Below are 25,980 nucleotides of genomic sequence, written 5' to 3' on the forward strand. Positions count from 1 at the left end.
TGACCTTAAAACTTCAGCTTTTGAAGTTACACAGAACTAAAGTTTTCTTGGTGCCACACACCCAATCAACTTATCACTAGAAATCAATTACATTCTGGAATCTCACATAGATGGTAAATATGGTGATCCATAAATCTTCAAATTAACATCAATACATCCTTAGATGAAGCAAGCTTGAAAACCACATCCCTATATTTTTCTTTCCTTTTTTCCCAAAGTTTCTCATTTGCTCAATAAGAATTCTACAAAATGCCTCTACAATTCACCTTGTACAGAGAATCATTCATTTCATCATGAGTAATATGGAAACTATAACTTTAAATCACTGTATATTTCCAGACTAGCCAAAAAGTCAAATGAACAATCAGCTATCATAGTAAATATCAGCAGCATTATTATACCTGTTTGTATCCCAAATATAACAGCTTTAAATTATCAGATTTTATAACATCTTTCAGTTTCAACAAAATTCAGATTGAAAACTGCTTTATCTAACACCATTTCTGGCTCACAATGGTGACTCAATTTTTACAGTATAAGAGGATTTTACAATTTAGAGATACCATAATAACACAATGACATTATGACATTAATTGCATTTCCAAATCATCACATACAAAAATTATTGATAGAAAATTAGGCTTACCAAGTGCAGAGGCTTTTCTCCTCTCCCCACAGTTGCAGAACCTGGTTGTGGACTCAGGGGTTTGAAAGGAGAGGGGGTCATCTGCATTCCTAGAGGTGTGGGATTCAGGGTACCCAGCTTCCCAGGGCTGTTGCCAGTGGGGCCTTCAATATAGCTGCTATGCCTCCCCCCCCCCTTTTTTCAAGTGGGGGAGGGTAACTCAAATTCCTTACTATTCTTCAGCACTCTCCTTAATATGATTTGGTGGGAGAGGTTTTAACAAAATCTGCTAAAATGCTTTTAGCTGTTCTAACTTTTACTCCCATAAATTTCACTTGTGTGTCCACTCCTCAGAAACTTCTTGGAAAATGAGAGCTTTGAATATGCCAGTTGAATGAGTGGGACCCTGGTGTCCCCTTCTGTACTGGAGAGTTCAAAGCTTCACCTCTGAGGCATCTCTTTTACAGATCTATGTATTTTCCTAATTTGCCTCAGTGCCAAATACCATAATAAATGCTCACTTATCTTTAGCATTGAATTAGGAGTGACACTCTTCAAAAATGTCCAGAATGAATTCAGTTGCCTTTCAGTTGTATTCTGATACACAAAACTTTCCTCTTTTTTAGGTGAGGCAGGAAATAGTTAAATGTTCATCTGCCTGACCCTTTGATCTGAGGGGATAAGATTCCCTCCCTTTTTATCGCCTTCTCCTCACTCTACTTGGTCAGAGTGGAATGAAGAGGAGGATATTTTCAAACTTTTAAAAGTCTTAAAACTTCTGTTCACACCTTCCAATAGCAAATAACTTCTACCTATCTTAACTTCCTACCCATGCTCCTTCCTTTTCTATATGCTTAAACTTTCTTGCTTTTCCTACTGTCTACTCATCTTTCTGTTGGACTTTGATTAAAGCCCCTTTAAAACCACACATACCTTATTTCTTTCTAATTCTGACCTGACACTTCTCCTACACTCTTTAACTCTCATTTACCATAATATAACCTAAACAAGACAATATTTTCCTCTCTTTCTCTCTCTCCAGCCTGCATTCAGCATCGGGGTAAGGGAGGAGGAGGGAAAGAGATAACAGCATTCCAAAGAAATGTCTAGCAGTCCAACTGCAGTTTAAACCTTACAGGGTGTTAGATTACTCACTCACTCATTCACACAGCAACACAAAAACAGAACAGATAGAGAAACCAACAGGAAGATTCCAAAAGCTCACAGAGGATTGTCAGAAATCCTTGGCACAAATCACATGTTTGCTTGACCTCCAGATAAATGCTAATGGAGGCTAGGTAAGACTTGCTCTAAGATAAACTAGGTGCAGATCCCCAGGTTTAGGGAGAAACTGGCTGTAATATAATGCCAAAAGAAGGCAACTTCCCAGGTTCAAAATACCAGCATAGGTGCTCTCTATTTTATTCAGTAACAAACCCAGAACAGAGAAGATCAAAACATGACATCATTCAAAATACAGTATTTACTAAGTATGATTAAATAATCTCCAAGTACTACCCCACCCCAGGACCTTCCAATCATTCAATCAATTACAAAGTCTCTGTTCTAAATACTTCTCCACCCCTAGGCTATACCTTAATTAAGTCCACCACAAAGCCCCTCTTCTCAAATGGAGATTAGTTTCCAAACATAAGTAAAATACATTCATTTGCTCAACCATAGAACACAAAAAGGTCAAAAGTTCCCCACCCCTGGATCACAATTGAATCTACCCCAGAGTTACATCAAGTTTAAACACAGCACTTAATACCCAAATGGAGGTCTTTTCTTCATCTTGACACGAGGCAAGTTCTCAGCAATCTTAGTTCCTGGGGAGACAAGGCTTAGCAAGGCCATAAGATACATTGCCAGTCCCTTCATGAATTTATCCTCTGTCTGTAGAACAGTCCTAGAACCCCTGAACACATTAGCAAAGCCCTCTCCCAGGATTTCTGTAAACATACAACAAGAAAATCCTTCTTCAGGGCTTCTGAACCAACAGAAAGGCTCCCAGACCCCTGCAACAACAGCACTGTCCTTCACCAGTGGACAGTATTCATTCTGTCTGCCGGACAGTCTCCAGACCCCTGCAACAACAGTACTGTCCCTCACCAGTGGACAGTATTCACTCTCTGTCTGCAGGACAGTCTCAGGCCTTCTTAACCAAATGCCAGGTTCCAGGACTTCTTCAACAGGACAGTCTTTCACCAGTGGACAAATCTGGCAAAATAACATCAAAACAGACAGACAAAGTACCAGCAAAACAGCCATGTCTCCTCAGTCCTTGGCAGCTCAGGGGGCAGGTCTCAAAAGTCCAAGGCAATTCAAAGCAGCCACCAGCAATTCTCTTAGTCTCTCTCTCTCCACGAGGTGCTGCTTCCAAAAAGATCTTCCACCTCTCTCTAGTGTCTCTCCAAATCTACATCACCAGCTCCTCCCAGTTCAGGACTTTCTTTTCACATCAAAAAGTCCATCCCACAGGTGGGATTAACAAGCTCTGGGTTTTAATACAATCAATTTGAAAACCAAGCCCAATACAGGGGAATCTCCACATTCCATTACTATCACACTGGCCCATCCTTTCTTCCTGCCCTTAAGTCAAAAAGTCCCTCAAGTCCCTGCTCCAGCTCTTGGTGTCCCAAGAGAGAAGCTTTACCTGCAAATGTTCCCAAACAGAGCATCCCCTGTCTAGAGGGAAGTATGCCAAGGCCTAAGGTAGACCCACCCAGGTCTTTTGAAGACAATAACCCATGTGCCTACAAGCCTTTCTAGATGCTTAAAATGGGACTTCTAATGACAAAGTTCCCAGTCTTTACCTGTTCTTGCTCCCTCTGTCTGGGCCTGGGACCTATCTTATGCTGGTTCAGTCCCTCTGGGCTGATCTTGGCTTTTTTGTTGTTTTTGAGTTGTTTTTCAGTTATGTCTGACTCTTCATGACCCCATTTGGGTTTTCTTGGCAGAGACACTAGAGTGATTTGCCATTTCCTTCTCCAGATCATTTTAAAGATGAAGAAAATGAGGCAAACAGAGTTAAGTGATTTGCTTGGCCAAGGTCACACAGCTAGGAAATGTCCAAGGCCAGATCTCAACTCAGAAGGATGAGTCATCCTAACCCAGCCCTGTACCCACTATACCAGCTGTTCCTGGTTAGACCCTGAGTTTCTGAAGACCTTTTTTTTCTGTCTCCTTAGACTAGAAAAATGACTCACTGGAATTTTGTTTTGGATTTTCCAGATGGGACCCAGTCTGGTGCCTTTTCTAGATCTTTTGGAAGAGTAGTAGGGGAGAGCTCAGCTGCACTTCTTGATATTCCACCATCTTGACTGGTCTCTATTGCTCCATCAACTTCTAGAAGGAATAGCAGAGGGGGCATAGGTTTGCACTGTCTGTCATCTGATTAATGAGCACTATGTTAATACAAATACCTCAGGAGTGAATGGCTGGCTAGTTTGTAAACTGCTCTAGGGCAGTTTACACAGGATAGTTTACACCAGGGTTAATAATATTCACTGCTCAAGGCACTAGGGTCAGTGTATGCTGCATCATAATTGGGGTATGCAAAGCAGCCTGCATCAGAGTTGGTGTATGCACTTCTACTGGGGAGGTTCTTTTCCAGGGTGTGCTCTAATCATTGAATTCTTGGTTCTGAGGCCTGCAAGCTTCTAAGCTTGGCTCATGGTCAGAGTGACATGAGTGCCCTCTGCAGTTCTCCTCAGACTCATCACATAGCTTCAGGATAAAGCCTTTTCTGGATCACCCTTGGTCTGCACTAGAAGGTTTCCCTATGTTGTGCTTCTATAACTACATTTTTATATAAGAATCTGCATTAGCAAAATGCACTTATAGTAGTTTCTCCTTAGATTCCTTGATCATTTCTTGGTCCAGTGCTCTTCCTTTTTTTAATGTCAGTCAATAAACATTTATTATGTAATTACTATGTTCCAGGTACTGCACTAAGTGATGAGGATACAAAAAAGAGGTAAAAGATGGTCCCTTTCTTCAAAGAACTCATAATCTACTGTGGGAGACAAGAAGCAAATAACTATATATAAATAACCTACATGAGGGACTAATAGCAAGTAAATAAGGAGGGGAGGCACTAGAATTGAGAGGTTGAGAAAGGCTTCCTGTGGAATGTGGGATTTTAGTTGGGACTTAAAGGAAGCCAGTAGGTATAGATGAGGAGAGAGAACATTTCAGGCATGGAGGATAGAAGAGAATTGCCTGGAGCCAAGAGATGGAATGTCTTGTTTGGGGAATAGCAAGAAGACTCAGATCATGAGATTGAAGAGTATGTGATAGGAAGTAAGAACTAAGAAGACTGGAAAAGGGGTGCCCAGGTGGCGCAGGGAATAGAGCACCAGCCCTGGGGGCAGAAGGACCTGAGTTCAAATCTGGCCTCAGACATTTACTAGCCATGTAGAACCTTGGGCAAGTCACCTTGGGCAAGTCATTTAACCCCAATTGCCTCTCCAAAAAAGCAAAGAAGAAGAAGAGGAAGAAGAAGGAGAAGAAGAAGAAGACGACTGGAAAAGCAGGAGGAGGCCATGTTATGAAGAGCTTTGAGCACCAAACAGATTTTTTAAATTTGATCCTGAAGGCAATAGGGAACCACTGGAGGTTACTGAATGGGTTTTAAAAGACCACTTTGGTGACTGAATAGAGGATGTATTTGAGTGGGAGCAGACTTAAGGCAGTCAGATTCACCAGCAAGTTACTGCAATATTGCATGAGGTGATCCAGGCCTGTACCAGAAGTGGTGGCAATGTTAGAGGAGAGATGTGGGTATATTCGAGAGATGTTGCAAAGATTAAATCAATATGCTTTGGCAATAGATTGGATTGGGGGGAGGGATGAGAGATAGTAAGGAGACAAGAGTGTTGGGAGGATGGTTTTGCCTTCTGCAGTAATAGGGAAGTTGGGAGGAGGAAGGATTTAAGGGAAAGATAATAAATTCCTTTTTGGATATGTTGAGTTTAAAATGCTTTTTCTGCATCCAGTTCATGGTGTCTGAAAGGCAGTTGAAGATGCAAGATTAGAGGTCAGGAGAGAGGTTAGGGGTACAATAGGTAGATTTAAAAATCTTAGGTCATCTGCCTGTGAAGGACAAGAGCTATCAAGGATGGAAGGAGCAATTTGGGTTTTTTATTAAGGATGGGAGAGACATAGGCATGTTTGTCTTAGACAGGGAGAGATTGAAAATAAGTTACAGAGTGTGGGTGACAAAGGGGGGCAATCTGTTGGAGAAGATGGGATGGAACAGGTCACTTGAACTTGATCACTTGAAGAGAGGTAAACATCAGTTAGGAGTAATTACAGCCACCTTGTCATGTGAGACTGAGGTGAAGGAAGAGATAGTGACAGAAGGGAAAGGAATGATATGAAATAAGGAGTAGAGAAGAAGCAGGAACTCTCATTGAATGGCCTCAGTTTTCTGGAGTTCATGACCTTGCAAAGGAAGAGATGAGCTGGAATGATAGTATGGGAAGAGTGACAACTGGGAGTGCTTAGTAATGCCTGAGGAAAATCCAGCCAAGAATTGCTTACAAGATGCAGAGTGTTTGGGTGGACAACAGTGGTAGATAGTAGATGTTGGCAGAAATGTTTTAACTTTTCATACTGATTTCCAGTTCCTCACTCTGGCTTCAGTGAGTCTTTTGGCCCATTTCCAAAATTACTCAGTCAAAGACACTGTATTCATTCAGGAAGATGTGTTGTTATTCTCATTGCATTATTTATTTTTTCTGTTCTGATTAAACATTTACTTCAACAATGTTGTTCCTTGCCTTGTTAGCACATTGATCAGCTCAATATCTAGACTTCAAATTAGCTTCAGAAAATCCTACCTTTGGGGAAAGTGAGCTGAGATGATAAATTGATATTAAAATTTCCATAATTTGTACCTTGCAAGTCTTCAAGGGTCCAGTGGTGATGGGATCAATGGATAGAAAGACCAATGCTATCACTCAAACTTAACCCAGCTCCCATCAAAACAAATAAAGTCCCTTGGAAAATTTATACCTTATGATTCTATAAGCAAATCTGGAATGACTAGGAAGGCATTGCTGAATTTATACTTTGATTTTAAAGAAAAATGCTTAGATTGAGCATATTCTGAGGCAAAAAAAATCCAATCTTGATTAAAGTGAGGCAGGGTTGCATGAAGTCGTCAGCCTCACTCTCTCTGCCAGAGTCATCAAAGTCCAGTGGCAGGACAACAATCAATATAACTGGTAGATGGCCTTGGCTTCTTTGATATCTGACTGAGCTCCAAGTTCTCCATAGATTCAGCTCATCCAGCCTCCTTCACGGCTGTTGGAACAAATTGTTCTCATATGCCCATTCCACTGGAGAGAATCTTCACATGCTTGGGGAAGACTTCCCCCTAACTCACTGATAGGTTTGAGACCTGTCAGTTATCTTCAACCTGGATTAGCCTGTCTGCCAAGAAAGTTTTACCAGTATGGCCACTGCACATGATCCAGCTTCTCGGAGCCACAAGTGAAAGTTGGGTGAGTCATGCGGACACCAAAGGTGGATTAGCATCCCTGAAAAGTGCTCAGCAAACTCTCACACCAGAGGTGCTAGCCCTCCTGAATATCCCATAAACCCCCCCTTTCTCATAGATTTTATAAAGATGAGAAAAAAACCATAAAACTCATTACGTATTTATTGATGTTCTCTTCCTTTCCTTTTTGGAGTCCTAGATAATAAAAAAATATGGAGAATGGGGACATCCTATCTGTGCAACTGTGAAATAGAGCAACTGTGGGTTGGTTTTGATGATATGAAATAGCATGCTATTGAGGGCAGTTCTGCACATATTCAGAGCTCCTAGCTTCAGAGAGTGGGTGATATTGTGGATAGAGTACTGGACTTGGAATCTGGAAGATCTGAGTTTAAATACAGTCTTAGACACTTCAGTGTGACCCTGGGAGAGTTGCTTAACTTCTCAGGCTCAGTTTCCTCATCTATAAAATGGGAGAATAATCAAACCTACTTCATAGGGTTGTTGTGAGAGTCAAATGAGTTTACATATGTAAAGTGCTTTTCAAACACGAAAGTATTGTATAAATGCTAGCTATCACCATCATCATCATTCTCCAGATCCTCCTGTCACCAATGCAACCATTCCATCTAAGCATTTGGATTTCATTTGCATCTGATACTTTCTTTTATGTCCATTTCTCAATCTGTAGCAACCCTGAGTTTCCTAATGAATGATCCCCATTGACTAACCTGAGCAGTCAATAGTGATACAGCTAGTCTGATGAATAGGTTCTTTGAATTGACTGGTTTAGATAGTAACACAACCTGATATACCTTGATTTGACCCCTGGCTCTGGTGGTATTGTGTAAACACAGTGAGAGTTCTTACCCTTCCCTTACAAGTTCAAAAACTATGAGCAGGTTTCTGATTTGCCTTTTCTGGTCTTGATGATGTTGGTTATCACTGATGGAATCCTAATAAAGCTGACTCTAGTCCCAATATTCTAATTTCCTTATAGGCCCCACTGAACAGCAGGCCCACTGCCCCTACCTAGTCACTCACACCCCTCCCCCGATTCAATATCCTAACTGCATATATGCCTCACTGCTCACTAGAACAATGAACTCATATTTCTCACAGAATAGCAAGCATGTCCTTGTGATGAGATCCCAGTCACAGCTTCTCCTTAGGCACTGCCCCTAGACCCATTCCTCATATTTCCCACAGAAATGGCAGGTATGTCCATGCATTCAACCACAACCATATCCATGTAGTTCCAGAAAGGACCACAGTACTCATCCAATTAGAAAGCAGCATCCCCAGGGTGCCTAAGCAGGATGTAGACCCCAAAACAATAGAAGGGACTTTCCCTAAGTGGGCACTTATGCAGTAATAGCAAAAGCTGCCCTTTAGGTGAACTTATGACATAGAGAGGCTTATTATAATATCATTATCATACACACATACCCCCCCCAAAAGGGTTTTCTATATGCATTGTGGGTAATTGCATGCTCAGTTCCACTGTGGCGAAGACACCTCCCCTATTACCTAATCCCTTAATAACCTCTCCTGCATTTTTAATATTCGTGATTTTTGTTCTGTAGCTGCATCTTTACCCTATAAAAATCCATCTTGATTTCTCTGAAGTTGCTGGTTCTTCTTGGAATTGAGACTGCCTCATGAGAGGCATCAATCTCAATAAGTGCCTATACTTGGATTAGAGGTGATCTGACTCTGAATTCTTTGAGATGGTTCCACCACAAAGCATCATGAAACCACAACATCATCTTTCTACTAGGTCCTTACCAGTACTCTGATGACAGTTGCAAAGGCCTCCACCTTGAGCCTGACCATGACAATTATGTGTTAATCCACTTCAGTACCCACAAAGACAGTTCCAGTGAAGAGAAAGATGATGTATGAACCCTCATATCAGCAAGGCACTGATGGGAAGGGTAGTTTTTTTTTTTTTCCAACAGGAACGGAGAACTAAAGAATCAGTCAAGGTGGGAGTTGTGTGGGAGAGGGAAAGCCCAGGAAGTTTTGGTTCCTGTGCTGAGAAGAGAGGCCCTGGGCAGGAAGTGGTGTGCACTATGACCACAAACTGAATATAATCGTGAGCAGTTGCAGCCTTGTAGTGAAAATGACGTTAAGGAAGAGGTACTACTGATTGGGTGCTGGTGCTTGAACCCCAGTTTGTATAATCACATTTCTCCTTAGCCTCAAATCTCCCTAGCCTCAAAACTCTGTCTCAGGCACTTTCTCTCTAGCTCAAGAGTAGTATGTATCTTCCTGATACAGTAGCCAGCTGTACCTATAGAATTTAGTAGTTTGACCCAGCTGTGTACTGGCTGAAGCAGCTGTGTACTGGGTCATATGTATTGTATGTATCCTACACTCAATCATATGAAAACTCCCTAGCTCATTATATATATATCCTGAATCCCTCTTTATGCATACCTTACGCTTGGGATATACTAAACTCCCAACATTCATCTTGCCAAGCATGACATTGATGGGTGGCAGCTTGGTCAGCCCTGACTGCTAGCTGACTTAGTGATGTTTCAAGCCTAAAACCACACCTCCATGCAGGCCCCCTCCTCCCCCCTGCCATATTTCCCGGTGAATTCTGGGCAATATACCTGCATAGTGGATATTTAAAATGTGTGTTCCTTTAAGAACTGACCACTCCTTAACCACTCCCTAAACTCACCCTGACTTACCTACTTAGCATATATGGCACTTGTTATACTATAGTCTATCTTATATAAACTATAGTATACACCCTTTAAGGTCACAGGTTCTCTAAGAACTCTTGCCCACTGTTATACCGAAACAATAAATCTTTGCCACCTTGACTTAGAGAATGCTTGAGTCTATGAATTCATTCCAGACTGCTTTCCAGGGACTCTGGTTATTGGGGTTCCTGGACTCCCTGAACTCCTTGACCCCCATGTCACTATCATCTACTTTGCTGCTGTGCCTTAAGGACTTTGGACCTTTCCATATGACTGGCAGCTAAAACCTCACGTTTTTTCCTTGTTAGAATATGAAACACCAGGGGTGGCTAGGTGGTGCAGTGAGCAGAGCACTGGCCCTGGAGTCAGGAGGACCTGAGTTCAAATCCAATATCAGACACTTAACACAAAAACTAGCCATGTGACCTTGGGCAAGTCACTTAACCCCAATTGCCCTCCAAAAAGCAAAAAAAAAAAAGGTGAAAAAAAGAATATGACACACTTTGAGAACAAGGAGCTCCATTACTTTTCTATTTGTAGCCCTACTGCTTAGCACAGTGTTTTCACATAGTAAGAACTTAATAAATGATTGTTTTATTTATTCATTCATTTGTTAGATTTGCTGTTTGTCTGGTTGCATCTGCTTGCAACACTCATGATGAAGCTATCCATTTCCCACTTCCTTTCTATCTTCCTTGCCTCATTGTTTCCTGGCTTGACTGAAATCACTACACTTGGAGGTTTGTATCTTTAAAAAAAAATTGGTCTATATTTTTGTTTTAGGTGTTGTTTCAATATAAAGATTGCATATATTCAATATAAAGATTCATTCTTAGTGTTTGCTATAAAATAGTGGAGCACACAAGGGAGGGAAAGTCAGAAGGGAACTTGAGACCAATTCACTTGTGCTTAACTTTAAGCCCATATGGGATCTCTTACTAATGACACAAAGAAAAGTGCTACAAATATGTAACACCTCAGCTCCTAGGAATATACATATAAGCCTTGGAAAACAACAAAAAAGGATATAGAGACTATGGAGCATTTACAAATGGGGAAATATTAGAGATAGTAATGTCTCAATTTAGTTCATTTCTTAAATTTCTGGTCTCATTCTGAATGAAATTCATGTAGCAAGAAGAGGCATGTTTCCACTGCTAAGTCTTCTAGAAACAGGTCCTTCGAGGCTGGCATCTTTAACCTGAAGTAGAAGGTAAAGAGATGTAGCCCTAGCCATTGTTAGAGGAAAAATTGCAGCAAAGCACACAGTTGTGAGGAGAGACATAGGGCTCCAGATGGTGTCCACTTTCCAGGAGAGGAAGACAACCTTGTCTAGTCTTTGCTTTTTCTTGGAAAAAAAAGATTTACAAATGTAAACTAGGAGCATAGGAGTCTAAGAGTCTAAGAGTCCTGGCTGGAGACACCAAGTTTTCATTCTTCTTCACTTGAAGAATTGTTTACTTTCTGGAAGTATTCCAGCTTGTAACTCTAAGGAATGTGGCTGGTTGTGTGTGAGCAGGAAAATGGATGGTGGAGGCAGGAAGGGGACAGAGGAAGCAGCAGAGAAGATAGATAAAGAACCATAGAAAAGAACAGACTCATGGAAGTTGAAAGTAGGGAGAACTTTAAGAGAGGAGAGATGATTGACTTTGCCAAACACAGCATAGATTGAGTCATGAGTGTTTCATTCATGTCGAATACTCAGTATGAAAAGTAAAATTTAAGGGGTTAGGCAGGGAATTTGATGTAAGTTAAACAAATATATAAAATTTATTTTTGAAGTGGATAGTGTGTATTAAATTTAAAAAAATTATAGACATATTCTTAGGTTATACTAAAAGAGAACATGAAACCGGATTTAAAAATCTTTGCTCTACATTGGTTTCCAAATGCAAATGTTAATACTAAAGAAAGTAATGCTGTTTTGAAAACTTTTGCCTTTCAGGACCAATTGTATTTGAAATTACATTATAATTTGAGTGGAGGAATCATTATGAAATCTTTTTTTGTTGCTTCTTCATGTAACAAGATTCTGGATGTTGTCTCTTAACCTGCATATGTACTAATAAGTTAGGTACCCAAAGGGCAATTAACTATAATTTCCTCTCAGGGTTCTAAGAGGTATGCCTGAGAAGGTAGAAGAGATTTTTTGATGCTATTGGTTCATGTCCCCATTGCAATGTTCTCAAAAATCAATTACCAATTATCTCTTTAAAATTATTTAACCAATGCTAGTTAGATTCTCTCCTATATAACTGATCAATCCAATGATTCATGACCTAATATCATTTAACCAATTAATACAATAGTCAACATACTACAGCCCAAGGAAGAAATTCAACCTGCCATTTATTTTTGCATGACTTGCAAGTTATGAATGTTTTTTACATTTTAAAATTACTTAGACATTATTACTTAAAACTGCAAAAATCATTCATAGCTTGTGGGTTGTACAAAAGCAGACAATAGACCAGATTTGTCCCATGGGTCACAGTTTGCTAACCCCTGAATTAACATAAGACATTGAAAATGCTATAGCAGGACCCAAAATAAAAAACATTTCCCCAAACTAGGACATTTTTTCCTTTATGCTTCTTCAGTGCCTGGAGAGAATGGGCTTAAACTTAGAGCAGTTGCTAAAAAATTATTTGCCTCCCAAGTTTATTTGCACATGTGGTATAGATACTAGATGAGTCAATTCCTTGCTACAGGCCGTTGTATCTCAGCTGACTTCCCAATGGGTCAAGCAGACACTGCAGCTTTACAAGGCTTAGCTGTCAGCAGTCTCCAGTGTGGATTCGGTTCCTGTTGGCAACTCATTCTTTCAACTTTTTGAAGTTCACAAGGTTATAGCCATCTCCAATATTTCTTCACCTAAGAGCAGGAAGTAATACACACATCAGAGACAAAAAATGACTGGGCTCATGCCAAGTGAAAGCATTAGGAATTAGGGATTAGTTTTCTCTGCTGTCAATTCATTGGGTTTTCACTTCATTAGGGTGCCCTCAACTGTGGAAGCAGCTGAAATGGTTTTTTTGGAGGTGCATAATTCCTATTTTGGAGAGGTTTGAGAGGATCATGTGAGGTTCAGAGAAAAATGACTTGTCCTCCACTTTGTTGATCATGTGGAAATATCCTTCTAATTAGTCTCCCTATCTCAATGATCTCCCACTCCAATTCATTCTCCACTCAGCTACCAAAATGATTTTGCTAGTGTCTATAAATGGCTGCTGGTGATTAAGGGTTGGAGCTCCCTCCCAATGACCCTCATCAGTTCGTTCTCCTGGGAGAGGAAGGAAGGAAAGAGGGAAGGAAAAAGGTTGAGTTGTCCCTGTGGTGACTTTGGGTCATGTGACTAACAATCAAGTCAAAGGTAAACAAAGAAGGAAAAATAGTTGCTCTAGTCTATCAGGAGAAGAGAGCCTACAGGAGCATGGGAAGGGAAATATTCTATAAATGGAAGCATCCCTTTCAGAGTCTTTTGTATGCACACCCAGAATTGACTCAAAGACCAATTGAATGGCCCTTCTTTGACATACATTAAGCAGATAGAAGACAATTCTAAAATACCTGAGAATGCTTTTAAAAGGAGGGTTCATTCCATACCATCATGAGCTTCCAAAAGCAGACTCCCTCCCAGTTTCCTTGTGGAAATTTTATCAGGAAAAGCATACTCATATGCTCCAAAGAGCTGGGCCCTCACTGACCATACTGCTATTATACTTATATCTAGTTTAGGCTCCTTAAATTTGTTTGTTTTTTGTTGTTTGTCCTTCATTTTTGAAGAGGACCAATGACATTAGAGGTAATATCTTGACTTGTCCATGAATTGGATGAGGCAGAGTTGCACAAAGTTGTCAGCCTCTCTCTTCCAGATTCATTGAAGTTCGGTAGCAAGATAAAAGTCAATACAACTGGCTATGGCCCAGGATACAGTGGATAACCTTGGTATTTTTGATATCTGAACAAGCTCTAAGCACTCTACAGCTCCTAATTCAGCTGCCTTCTTGGCTGCTGGAACAAATTGTTCTTGTCTGCCCATTCCATTGGGGAAAGTCTTCACATGCTTAGGGTAGACACCCCCCTAACTCACTAATAAGTTTGAGAACTGTCAATTATCCTCAATAGGGTTTAACCTGTCTGCTGAGATGGTTCTACTGGGGTGTGGTTGCTGAGCATTCTACAGCTTCTTGAAGCCACAGGTGAGCTTTGGGGGACAGGCAGGCGCCAAAATACATGAGCAGCCCTGAAAAAGGCTTGGCAAGCTCTCATACCAGAGGAGCCAGTCCTTTCCTATTTCCTCATACATCCTATTAAATTTGTTTACATGTCCAGCACCTAGTATCGTTCCTAGCACATACTATGTGATTTATAAATCCTTGTGGTATACATGTGTGTACACATGCATATGTGCATATGCATGAAGGAATATATGTATGTTTCAAGTCATCCAAGAGGAGTTAGAGGCAATTAGAAGAAGTTTTAGAGGGAAACCCCTGTGACTGTACCAGAGGTCATTAAGGCAACATGATTTTTCTCTCTTTTCCTCAATCATGTCAATCATAACTACTGAACCAATAGCCAATAATGAATCTAGTAAGAAGCAGAGACACACTCCCCAAACAAATAAAGATACGGAGAGATGGTATTCAAGGGAGAAAATAACTTCAGAAACCATGACCCTTCACAGAAGAGGAGAACCATCTATGGATTTGTCAAAAAGCAGACTCTGGGAGTTCAGCTGAACAGCCCACCTGCAGAGACCGTGTCCAAGAGAAGCTACATGACAATCCTGTGAAGAGCAAAAGTATCTTTAGGCCCTACAGCACCAGTAGTGGAGAGAAAACTCAGACCTGTGAGTTTTCTTTATCACGTGTCTATTACATGTATACCTTACGTCTGACCTCTCACGCATGCTATGTGTGTTTGCAGAAGCACAGGTCCCAGTGAGTTCCCTATTCCCTAGAGTCAGGAAAGGGGGCGGGTAGCTTGAGGTCCTCCTGCCCCTCACCTCCTCCCCTTTGGCTCCCTCCCCTCCCCTCCTTTACTCCCTTCCCTTATCCATCCCCAAGGACCTGTGTGTGCATGCATGGAGGTGTGTGAGGGAGGGGGAAAAAGTCAGCACAACTCTTTGGATGCATTTGGGAAATGTGTACAATGTGTAATAACTGGGGCCTCTCACCTCTAGGAAAAGAATTTAGATGCATTGCCATTTGGTGCTTATTTGTTTGGTAGTGATGTTATTTCTTTGTAATGGGAGGGGAGAATGTCAGCATAACTATATAACACTAAGAGAAGATATTTCTGAATTGTGACACTCTGAGAACATTCCAGTTACTCTTCTCAACCTCCCTCCCTCCCCCCACCCTCTGAAAACACATCTAGCCTCAGAACACTGAAAAGACAAGTTACTTTTACCATGATCCAGAGTATTTCAACATTTCAAGTTGCCTCAAGCTTAGTCTCTGTAAAAGTTAATCTTGTTTGAGAAAAGTCAACCCTTGCATCTTGGTCATATTCTGTGAGAAATAAAGGTAAATTGAGGCACACAAAAAAGCACAGGGCCCAACTTTATCGGTTCTTAATAAATTAGTAAACTACTTTGTGAAAAACCATTTACTGGCTGATTGTTAATTGGAAATATACCACAGGGGCTTATAAGCTATTTAGCATTAGGAGTACAAACTTACAGGGTTACCCTAAAAGTTTCATGTAGCAGCCACTGTCTAGGGACTCAACCTGTAAATACAAGTACAAGTTAGCACGATATTCTAGAACAATTTTCTGAGAAAATAAAGGTCATTTTCTATGAACTTCCTCTTCTTTCCCAACCTGTATCTCAAAATTTATATCTCTCCTCTCCTCTGCATTTCCTCTTCTCATTTTCAGTCTCACCACCTATATTCAAGTAAGCAGAATTGGAAAAGATTAGTCATACAGTTTTAAAAATACAATTCCGAAATACTAGGATTCCTAGTGATATTATTTTAAAAATAACAGCGACTTCTTCTCCCAGGTTACTTTGAATATGATTTATGTCTTGTATATGCCTATATAAGTACATTTTTGTCTTCCTCATTAAGATGTTTGCATCTTAAGGGCAGGAACTGTTTCTCTTTGTCTTTATATCTACACAATTTTAGCAGAGTGTGTGTATGTGCACATAATAATAATTTAATAAAGGCTTGTTGATTGATGGATGGATGGATGGCCTCAGTCCAGAAGATCAAAGGGGCTCCTCTGAATACTCTCATTATATTTAATTGGTCTTCTATTGTTCCATGGATATTAGACTGGTCTCCTCGACTAGCTTGTAAATTTTTGGAAGACAGAGTCTTCCTTGGTATGCACTTGATATACAATTCTGGGCAAATAGCAACTCCTTTATAGTTGATTGATCGAAAAGAGAAGAAAGTAAGTAGAAATTATATTCCATGTCTGAGGAAGACATTAGATTGTGGCACCTCTTTTCTTCTTTCTCCTTAGATTATCAGTCATACTTGGTCTATAGTTCTGATTTGGCTTATGCATTATCAGCAAATAACATGGAGAAAATAACACTTTCATTTTGGTAACCAACAACACAATTTAGTTTAAAACTGTATCTCATTGCTAGATAGTTCCTTCTTCCCACACAAAGAGCAGGGAGATTGCCCTGATTGGGACGTGGTCTTGTAATACAAACTGCCTATATCATGACCCTGAATGGACTTGGGCTTAAGCCCTACATCTGTCTCTAACTTGGACAAACAAGGGATATTTCTTGACTCCCTGAAGAGAGACTCCTGTTGGAATAAAACTAAAAAATGCTGGAATTCAGATCAACTCAATAGCACATAGATGATCCACAGGGCATGACTTGTATTCAGTCAATCCATGCATACTTCCTATGCAAAGTCACTCTAGTTCATCCAATGACTCTCAAGGGCTTTTCACACTTAATTGAAAGTTTTTTGAAGGACTGAAATTTGTTCTTACCAGGTTAAGGTATCAGGGCTTAGCACCTTCTCAATACTTTAAGTGGGATGGGATAATTTATCTACTGACTCAATGTCTTTCACTGTTATATGTAGATGGCTCACGTCCCACTAGATTGTCAACTCTTTGAGTAATAGGAAGACTGTTATTTTTCTTCATTTCCATATGTCCAGAACACAGCACAGTTCCTTGCATATAATAACCACTTAGGAAATGTTGGCTGAATTGAAGTACAGGCATGGATGGATGGATGGATGACATTGAGTTATCATTTGTCTGATGTGCCTTCAGGATGTTTCCTGTACATAGGTGCCTTGTGACACCTTCTCATTCTCTGTAATCTTTCAAATATCTTTTAAAATAGTATAGAAATGGCCTACTGCTTGATAAGTTCAGAAATTTCAGTTATTGTGATAAGAACACATTATTCAACAAAATTTGTTAGAAAAATATGAAAGCCATTTGGCAGAACTCAGATCAACACTGTATACCATATACTTATATAAAATACAAATGAGTACATGACTTAGACATAAAAGTGACATGAAAATAAATTAGAGGAACAAGGAAGAAATTACCAGTCAGATATATGGCTAGGAGAAGAATTCATGAACAAGTAAGAGCAAAGATTATAAAAGGTAAAATGAACAATTTTGTGTACATAAAATTTAAGTTTTTGTATAAACAAAACCAATATAATTAGAAAAGAAGCAAGCAAATGGGAAATATCTTTGTAGTATTTCTCTGATTAATGTCTTATTTTTAAAATACACAGAGAAGTTATTCAGATCTATAAGAATAAGAGCCATTACTTAATTGATAAATGGTCAAAGGATATGAATAGATACTTTTCAGAGGAAGAAATCAAATCACCATATGAAAAATGCTTTAAATCACTAGTAATTAGAGGAATGTAAGTTAAAACAATTCTGAGGTACATCCTCAGATTGATAAAGGTGACAAAAACAAAAAATGAAAAATGCTAAAGGGACTATAGGAAAATAGTTATATCAGTGTACTGTAGAACAGTGAACTGGACCAGTCATTCTGGAAAGCAATTTGTAACTATGCCCCCAAAATTAATAAACTGGACCCAGAAATTTTTTGACCCAGAAATACCACTACTAGGTCCATATTCCAAAGAGATCAAAGAAAGAGGAAAAGGATCCATATGTACAAAAATATTTGTAGCAGCTCTTTTTTGATGACAAAGAAGTAGAAACTGAGGGGATACCCATTAATTGGGTAATGGCTGAACCAGTTATGGCATAGGAATGTGATAGAATATTATTATGCTACAAAAAGATGATGGTGATAAGTCTGAGAAGAACTGATGAAAGTAAAGTGAGCAAAACCAGGAGATCAATTTCTACAGTAACAGCAATATTGTAAAGATAACTAATTCTAAAAGACTTAGTTTCTCTGATCAACATAATGAAGAACCACAATTCTAGAAGACTCATGATGAAAGTTGCTATTTTCTAACAGTGGTGATGGAGTCAGAGTGCAGAAGGAAACTTTTTTTTTTGGACATGATTAATGTGGGAATTTTTCTTTTGCTTGACTATACATGTTTGTAAATGAGTTTTGCCTTTCTTGAATTCTCAGTGGGGGAGGGAGGAAAGGAGAGAGGAAGAAGGCAGATCTTTGTGAAAATTAAAATTGAATTAAAAAAAGAAAATTATAAAACAGATTTTTTTTCACTATCTTGGGATGTGGTTTATCCAGGTTTAATTACATAAATTCATTAAGGGCATCTAGGTACTGTCTTATAATTTCCTCCCTTGGGTTTAAATGATTTTTTTCTGTCTTTCCCAATCCAAAGATATTCCTCTTTACAGAGAAAATGTTAGCAAAGTTAAGAGTTAAGTAGTTCTATCTACTTTCCAAGCTGTGTTTATCATTGGCCTCGTAAGCAGTTGTTATATACCTTCTTTGATCTTCCTCTTCTTTCTCTCCATTGTTTCCTTCTTAGATACTGGCTACCTAAGACCTTGGCCAAGTCATTTCCCCCCCTCTCCACACCCCCCTGTAAAATGAGGCATTGAATTACATAATCTCTAAAGTCCCTTCAGCTCTAAATCTCATGATCCCATAAGTCAAGCTTGTTATTTTTTTATTTCAGAGCATTAAAATGGGTGATGGAAAGAAATTATAACCTTTCTAGAGAGTTTAGAATAAAGGGGAGGGTTTTTAGTGATAACCTTTTTGCTGAGGGCAAAAAGCTAGAATTGTCCCTATTGGGTTGGCTCAACAAATAGCTCTTTTCTAGGCCCAGGTATAGAAACAAACTCTGGTATAGACTAGTTCTGGTGCATAAAAAGACAGGTCTTATAAAAAAAGAGGCCCCCTCCCTGAGGTGGGGGGATGTGCCATGGTGCCATTGGTACCCTAGGAGCAAATAAACCACACATATCTCCACATAAAAACCTTTAGGCTGATATAACTCAGTCATTTCCAGACCCACTCAGAGAAGAGCTGACCCCTAATGTTGTTGCTGTTGTGTAAATTCAGCAGGGGCTATAAGGCTTTGGAATCTCTTGAACACTTCTCATTTTCTCGTCTGCCTGCCGGAGGAAGTTGCTGAGAGCACAGCTCTAGAAAAAATTCTCTTTGCCTTTTAAGTAGGGGGAGGGGTTGGATAAGAAAGCTGGAGTTGAAAAAACTTTGGAGATACACTAGACCTTTCCAGAAGGGTTCAGATTTAGATGGAATCAGGTGAGGGGCTCTAAGTAGAGGTCAAAATGAGGAAGATTTGTGCAAAGAACTCATGGCTGTAAAGACAGAGGGAGATGTGTATGAAGTGTGCTGCAGACTCTTCAGGGAATTGTGCTCGGCCTTGTGAAAGTTCAGAGAGAACGAGGCTCCCAGGAATGAGCAGTGTGGTGTCTGGGGGGACAGTAGAAGGGCTTCTGCCATATTCCTTTGCCTTGCCAATGGATGCCTTCACTCTCCAGGAAACCAAGCAGCTCCATTACCATAAAAAGCTCTATTTCCCAGCCTTTGCTCAATGCTTCTTCCTACTGATACAGTTTTCAGTCAAACCGGTAAGAAAATTTTAATTTTTTTAAAGAAATAACAAACAAAATCTATAAAAGTTATGGCAAACCTGGGTTCTAATCCTGCCTTTGCCACCTACTCTTTTTATGAATTTGAATGAATAGCTTTACTTTTCCAGGCCTTAGTTTCCTCATCTTTAAAATGGTGATGGTGGAGGCAGGGGGTTGGACTAGATGGATCTCTAAGGTCCCTTTGAATTTTAAATCTATCATTCTATGAAGAACCAATGTGGCCTGATTCCCTGGCCAGTGAATATTACACTCCATCACATTGCTTCACAAAATTAAAGAGTGACAGTTTTGTTTTGAATCCCAAAATGAAAGAAACCATTTGAAATTGTGTTTACTATAAGTATTCCAACTCTTTTTCTTGAAATAAAATTGCTGAAGTGGTATCTCCTTTCTCAAACATTATTCCCAGCATAAAAGCCTGGAAAGGTAGAAACCTTGAAGAAAGAGGGATCATAGTTCTTAGAGCTGGAGGGGACCTGAGAAGACATTTAGTACCAAATCCCAGTTTTAAAGATGAGGAGATTGAGGGTAGGAGCAGTTATATGGCTTGCCTTAGGTCCCACAATTAAGAGTAGCAGAGATGGAATTTGACTGCAGGTGCTCTGACTTCATGAACCCTTTCCACTATCTTTGCACTCATTTGTGATGTGAGGATCAATATCCTCATCTCTAACACAAGGAAGTTGGGTTAGATGATTTCTAAGGACCCTTCTATCACTAACATTCTGCAATCATATGATCATCTCTTCTCGATTTGCTCTAAGTGCAAGAATTCCTAACTATAATTCTGTCTATCCTATACCTGAAATTTATGGTCTCAGAGATACCTTCCTGAAGCATGGAGAGGTTAAACAGCTTACTTGACCATGGTCACAGAGCTAGCAAAGTGTCAGAGACGGGATTGGAACCTGGGTCCTGCTGACTCCAAGTACATTCTGTTATTCACTAATATACTGAGGGTTGGAATCATTTGCAAAATGCTGCAATTTTTATTCGGTGCTTTAGCATATTTATTTATGTTGAGCAACTTCTACTTTCCAGGGCTTCCTTTGGGCACTGATTTGGGGCTGGGCATAGATGACATTATCTGCAGAGTGGCAACTATTATAGGGCACCTGAGGCTTTGACATCCTAGGTGACTTCCTCTCTCCCACTTCTGGAGTGTTGGCTCCAGACTACTTTCCATGCTCCCTCCATTTCCCATGCCTGTAGGTGCCTCTCCTGGAGTCATCTGTCTACCAGGGTCAATTCCATACTTTATGTCTCCTGGTCTAGAGACTTTTTTCATGAAGGATGAACAGGATTAGCATTGTATCAGCCAAAGATGGGTAGAGGATCTTAGAATTAGGACCAAAGGTGGCATTTCCACTTCCCCTCAAATCATTAATAAAATCTTTGAGGTTAGGTACTGTGTCTAACAACTCTCCCAGTTTTCCTAGCACCAGGTACAGTGTGGTCCACAGAGTAAGCCCTTACTAAATGTTTGCCAATAATTCTAAAAGTTTATTTGTTTGTGTCCCAGTCATCTACCCTACCCCTCTTCTTGGCCAGTGGTAATCAAATGAGGGGGTTCCATCTTAGAGTCAGGGTCTCAAGACATTTTCCCACAATTACAGTTTGAATTCTGGAGTGGATTTAGCTTCTCTCCACATGGACCATGGTTCACAATTCATGTCATTCAGAACCCCCTTCTGCCCAAAGACAGACTCCTTTTACTCTGCACCCCTATTATTTCTTTCTACCTTTCCATCCCTATCTAGTCCAGCCCTACATCTCCCAGGTGCCCATTCTTTTCATACATCCTTTTCTACCAGAACTTCTGGAACCTGCCTCTATGCATAACGATCCTCTTTGATATCTCTTCCATCTCTTGATAGCCACTGAAACCTAGATGAAAACATCCCATGCCAAAGATGGTCACTCCTTCTATCCTACCCTTTAAGACACAGGGTCAAGATGAGTAGTTGACATATTTCTTGCTCCTTATGCTCAAGTCCTTGTAGCTATCATCTGTGTCCTTCCAGGGCCTTCTCCCTCCTAGTTCTTTACTCTGCTTAGCTCCCAAGATCTCTGTCTCCAAACTATATCAATTGTGCACAGGAGTGGCCATATTAGTACCATCTCTTCTCAATTTGCTTTAAGTGCCAGAATTCCTACATATAGTTCCGTCTATCCCAGTTTTTTCAGAACTTAACCTCAGAAACATTATTATTTTGTCAATTTGGAGATAAGTTTTGGTCATGTCAGGCCTAAATTGAGTCTTTGTCTGTTGGATTATAATTCTCTTAGTGGGGAACAACAGACCCCCATACTCCTGGTGTCTGGTATCTTCCCCTACTTAGCAGGTCATCAGATGATGAAGATTAATTTTTGAAAAATCATTTTAGAAGGTAAAATTTAATGACTATTTAAAAACCCTAATCAAATAAATACTAAAAGAGGGGCAAAAACCAAAGAATTAACAAATGACAAACAAAGCAAAGTAAATACTTGTGTTCTGATCCAAATTTTGCCACCTGTGGACCTATTTTCCTTTCTTCTTTTTCTCTCTTCTTTTTTTCCCTTTATTTATAAAGAAAGAATGGCACAATGAGTAGAGTACTGGACTTAGAGTCAGGAGGGCACAGGTTTAAATCTTTCCATTGACACTTATAAAGTGTGTGACCTTGGACCACAACCCCTACATGCCTCAGATCTTATCTATTAAGTCATATACAAGTTTCAACCTATGTGTTGGTGGAGGGAGTTCTTACACTGAGAGGTCCATACACTGATTAAATCATAGATAACATTTATACATACTTTGGGGTATACTAGGTGTTACAATGCACCAGACTTGGAGTCAGAAAGACTCATCTTCCCGAGTCTTTCATTTTTTATCTTCAAATCTGGCCTTAGCCATTTACAAGATGTCTGACCCTGGGGAAATCACCTAACCCTATCTGCCTCAGTTTCCTCATCTGTAAAATGATCTGAAGAAGGGAATGGCAAACCACTTCGGTAGCTTTGCCAAGAAAATCCCAAATGGGGTGACAAGAAGTCAGACACAAAAAAATGACTGAATTTCCTGACTTCATGTTTATACCCCTATACCATCGACCTGCCACTAACTTTGTTCCTTTTTTCCCTCAGCATGTAATAAATAAATAATGGCAACTGTAGAGAGCATTGTAGGGTAGAAGGATGAACAAAAATCAACTACAAATTAGTGTTGTGAAATTGTGCAGAACAACCTAGCTTTCAGAATTTAAAACCATAAATTCCTGAGCTTCCCAGATTCTTATCTTGAAGAGCCTGGTCACACAATAGTATCCTCTGATCTGATTAGACCTAGACTCCTAAAGGAAGAAATGATCTCCTCTTCAAAGTGTCATAACACTTGACTAGAATTCAGAAGATCTAGATTCTGGACCCAACAAGCCATTTCATCTCCCTAGACCCCAATTGCTTCATTAGTGAAATGAGGTTTGACTAGATGATCTCTAAGCCCTATTCCAGTTGACATTCTATGAGTCTAAGAAGGGAAAAGCCTGACCTGGCTTTTCTCTTTTCTGGGATTCCATGTGGGCAGCAACCCAATAGACTAACTTGGTTAAACCAGTGAGTGAGAAGGAAAGGAAACAGGTATATTTCAACTTACAGTTCTATAGCTAAAATAACACTAGAAAGCCTGAGCATATATGATACCAAGATCAGTAAATTCAATCAAGTTAGTGAGGGGAAGAGATAGGGAAACAAAGAAAATAATCACAATCATCATTTTGCTTGAATGAAAACTAATAATTGACAAACTTATATTAAGCGCTTACTATGTGCTAGGCACTAGGAATACAAATTTTAAAAATCGTTATTCTTACAGCATAAGTTGTCCCTTAATATTTCTCATTAAGTGAATTTTATAAAGACTTCCTGCCATTAAACTCCCCACACTTATTTATATTCCACAGGCAAGGATCTATAAGCAAAATTAAACATAGGAATCTATGAAGACTTCCAGAATAAACATACTAGGAAAAATAAAAACATTTTGTACCCTAGAGAATGCTCACTAACATGGTTGGAGAAATAGGGATTGAAACCTAAAGGGAAAGAAATTAGATCCAGGTTATTTTTTAACCTCTCCCCCATCCCCCCAAAAACCTGTTTAATGTAATTTATTATAACATCATGAAATCATAAAAAAGAACCACTAATAACAGAATGACTACCTTGTGGTGACAGTTTTTCCAGTATGTAGTCAAACCCCAGCCTTGCCTCACTTAAATCCAATTAACTTGCAAGTCATGGCATCAGCTGTTATGGTCCTTTTTGAGAATGAAGGACAAACAATAATAAGAACAGCCACAACAATCAGTAATTCTATTGTTTATACAGGACTTAAGTCAAACATAAAAATAAAACTAGAGATTAGCTATGTGAATACAAGAAAAGGCAAGTAGGGTTAAGTGACTTACCCAAGATCACACAGTTAATAAATTTTTGAGGCCAGATTTGAACTCAGAAAGATGAGTTTTCCTGATTCCATACCTGGTACTCAATCCATCGTTCCACCTAGTTACCCTAAAAATCAATGTGTCAGAAGTAGGATTTGAACTCCGAATGGAGAGCAGAATACTCCATCAGGGAAGGAGCAACCTTGAGTCTGGCAACTTAGAACATTGGAAGACCACAAATTCAGGCACAAACATTTCCTATCTGTATGATGATAGCCAGATCATTCAACCTCTACCTAACTCTGTTTCCTCATCTGTAAAATGTAGATAGTAAAGGGTTATTTTGAAGATAAAATAAGATAATATTTTATAAAGCACTTCACAAGCTTTTAAGTACTATATAAATGCTAGCCATTATTATTAGTGGAATGGGTGTTGATTGATTATAAGGCAAATGCCATCAAAGACTGGTCTTCAAGAACTATGCTATGTGACCTTAGACAAATCATTTCCCTCTTTGGTTCTTAGTCTTCTCATCTGTAGAACGACAGCATTGAACTGAATGCACTCTAAAATCTTTATCAATTCTGCCATTATCTGAATTTAAGGGACCTGACTCATTACTGGTTAGGGACCACTTAGACAGTTTATTAATGGGAGTTTTCACATTTTCTTTAGGATTTGTATGAAAACTACAACTAAGTGCTCACAGAGTATTTGCTGCTTTAAACACTTGTATCATTGTTCTGTCATATTTTATGCTGAGATAGCATTTAGAGTGATGAAGTTCTTAAAAATAGAAACACCAATTACGTTTTCATAATTACTATCATTATTATTGTCATTGTTTAATATGTAATGAGTACTTTCTACCCTGGGAAGGTGCTAGCTATGTGCTTGCCTGGGTAACAGGGAGATGGTAAGGATCCTTTTTTGGATCACTTTGTATATTTTATAATATTCTGGTTAATCAAGGGAGTCCTGATTTATTTGATGAGTTTCCCCAATCACTTTGAGAATGTAGAGTATAAATCTTTGGAGGCATCTCTATTATTTATGAAAAATAAGCTGACAGCAACTTATTCTCTTTTGGGCTATCTTCCCAGTCTTCATTGCAGAAGACAATTTACATTATTCAGTGGATTGTACCTGGAATCAGGAAGACTTGAACTCAAATCCAGGTTCCCACACTTCCTAGTTACATAACTGTGGGGTTAATCACTTCCTGCCTCCGTTTCTTCATTTGTAAAATGCGAATAACAATTGCTCCTACCTCCCAGGGTTGTTGCAAAGATAAACTGAAATAATATTTGTAAAGTGCTTTGTAAAGCTTAGGGCATTGTTGCTTGTTATTATTAGAAAACAGTTCATCATTCAGTAGAGCGGGCATGGTCCTGGCTGGTGATGGTAAAGGGGGGGTTATGCCTGAGCATAACATAGAGTTCAGAGGTTAGATTTTCTAGAGAGAAAAGGGGATTTCTTGATTGGAGGTACTCCTTGAGACAGACTCACATAGCTCATAAGGGTGGATAGGGAAAGAGAGAGAGAGAGAGAGAGAGAGAGAGAGAGAGAGAGAGAGAGAGAGAGAGAGAGAGAGGGAGAGAGAGAGAGAGAGAGAGAGAGAGAGAGAGAGAGAGAGAGAGAG

At 39.5% G+C, this 25,980-nt stretch overlaps 1 protein-coding gene and 1 long non-coding RNA gene across 2 annotated transcripts in view; one reads left to right on the top strand and one right to left on the bottom strand.

Annotated features, from left to right (window-relative positions):
* Nucleotides 1-2,016: 2,016 nt before the first annotated feature.
* Nucleotides 2,017-3,139, bottom strand: LOC138152328 (uncharacterized). Its single transcript, XR_011166075.1, has 2 exons — nucleotides 2,720-3,139; nucleotides 2,017-2,686 (listed from the first exon to the last, which is right to left on the bottom strand). It is a non-coding gene; the product is annotated as an uncharacterized lncRNA (long non-coding RNA).
* Nucleotides 3,140-19,623: 16,484 nt separating this feature from the next.
* Nucleotides 19,624-25,980, top strand: part of GLP2R (glucagon like peptide 2 receptor) — an 86,045-nt gene continuing 79,688 nt past the window's right edge. The window contains exon 1 of the mRNA XM_069075998.1: nucleotides 19,624-19,878. Coding sequence (XP_068932099.1) covers nucleotides 19,624-19,878 — 255 coding nt within the window. The remainder of the gene's footprint in view (nucleotides 19,879-25,980) is intronic.

The sequence above is a fragment of the Petaurus breviceps genome, unplaced genomic scaffold (assembly GCF_028583685.1).
Source record: "Petaurus breviceps papuanus isolate PSGF00001 unplaced genomic scaffold, PetGlider_PUasm1.0 90925, whole genome shotgun sequence".
Classification (NCBI taxonomy): Eukaryota; Metazoa; Chordata; class Mammalia; order Diprotodontia; family Petauridae; genus Petaurus; species Petaurus breviceps.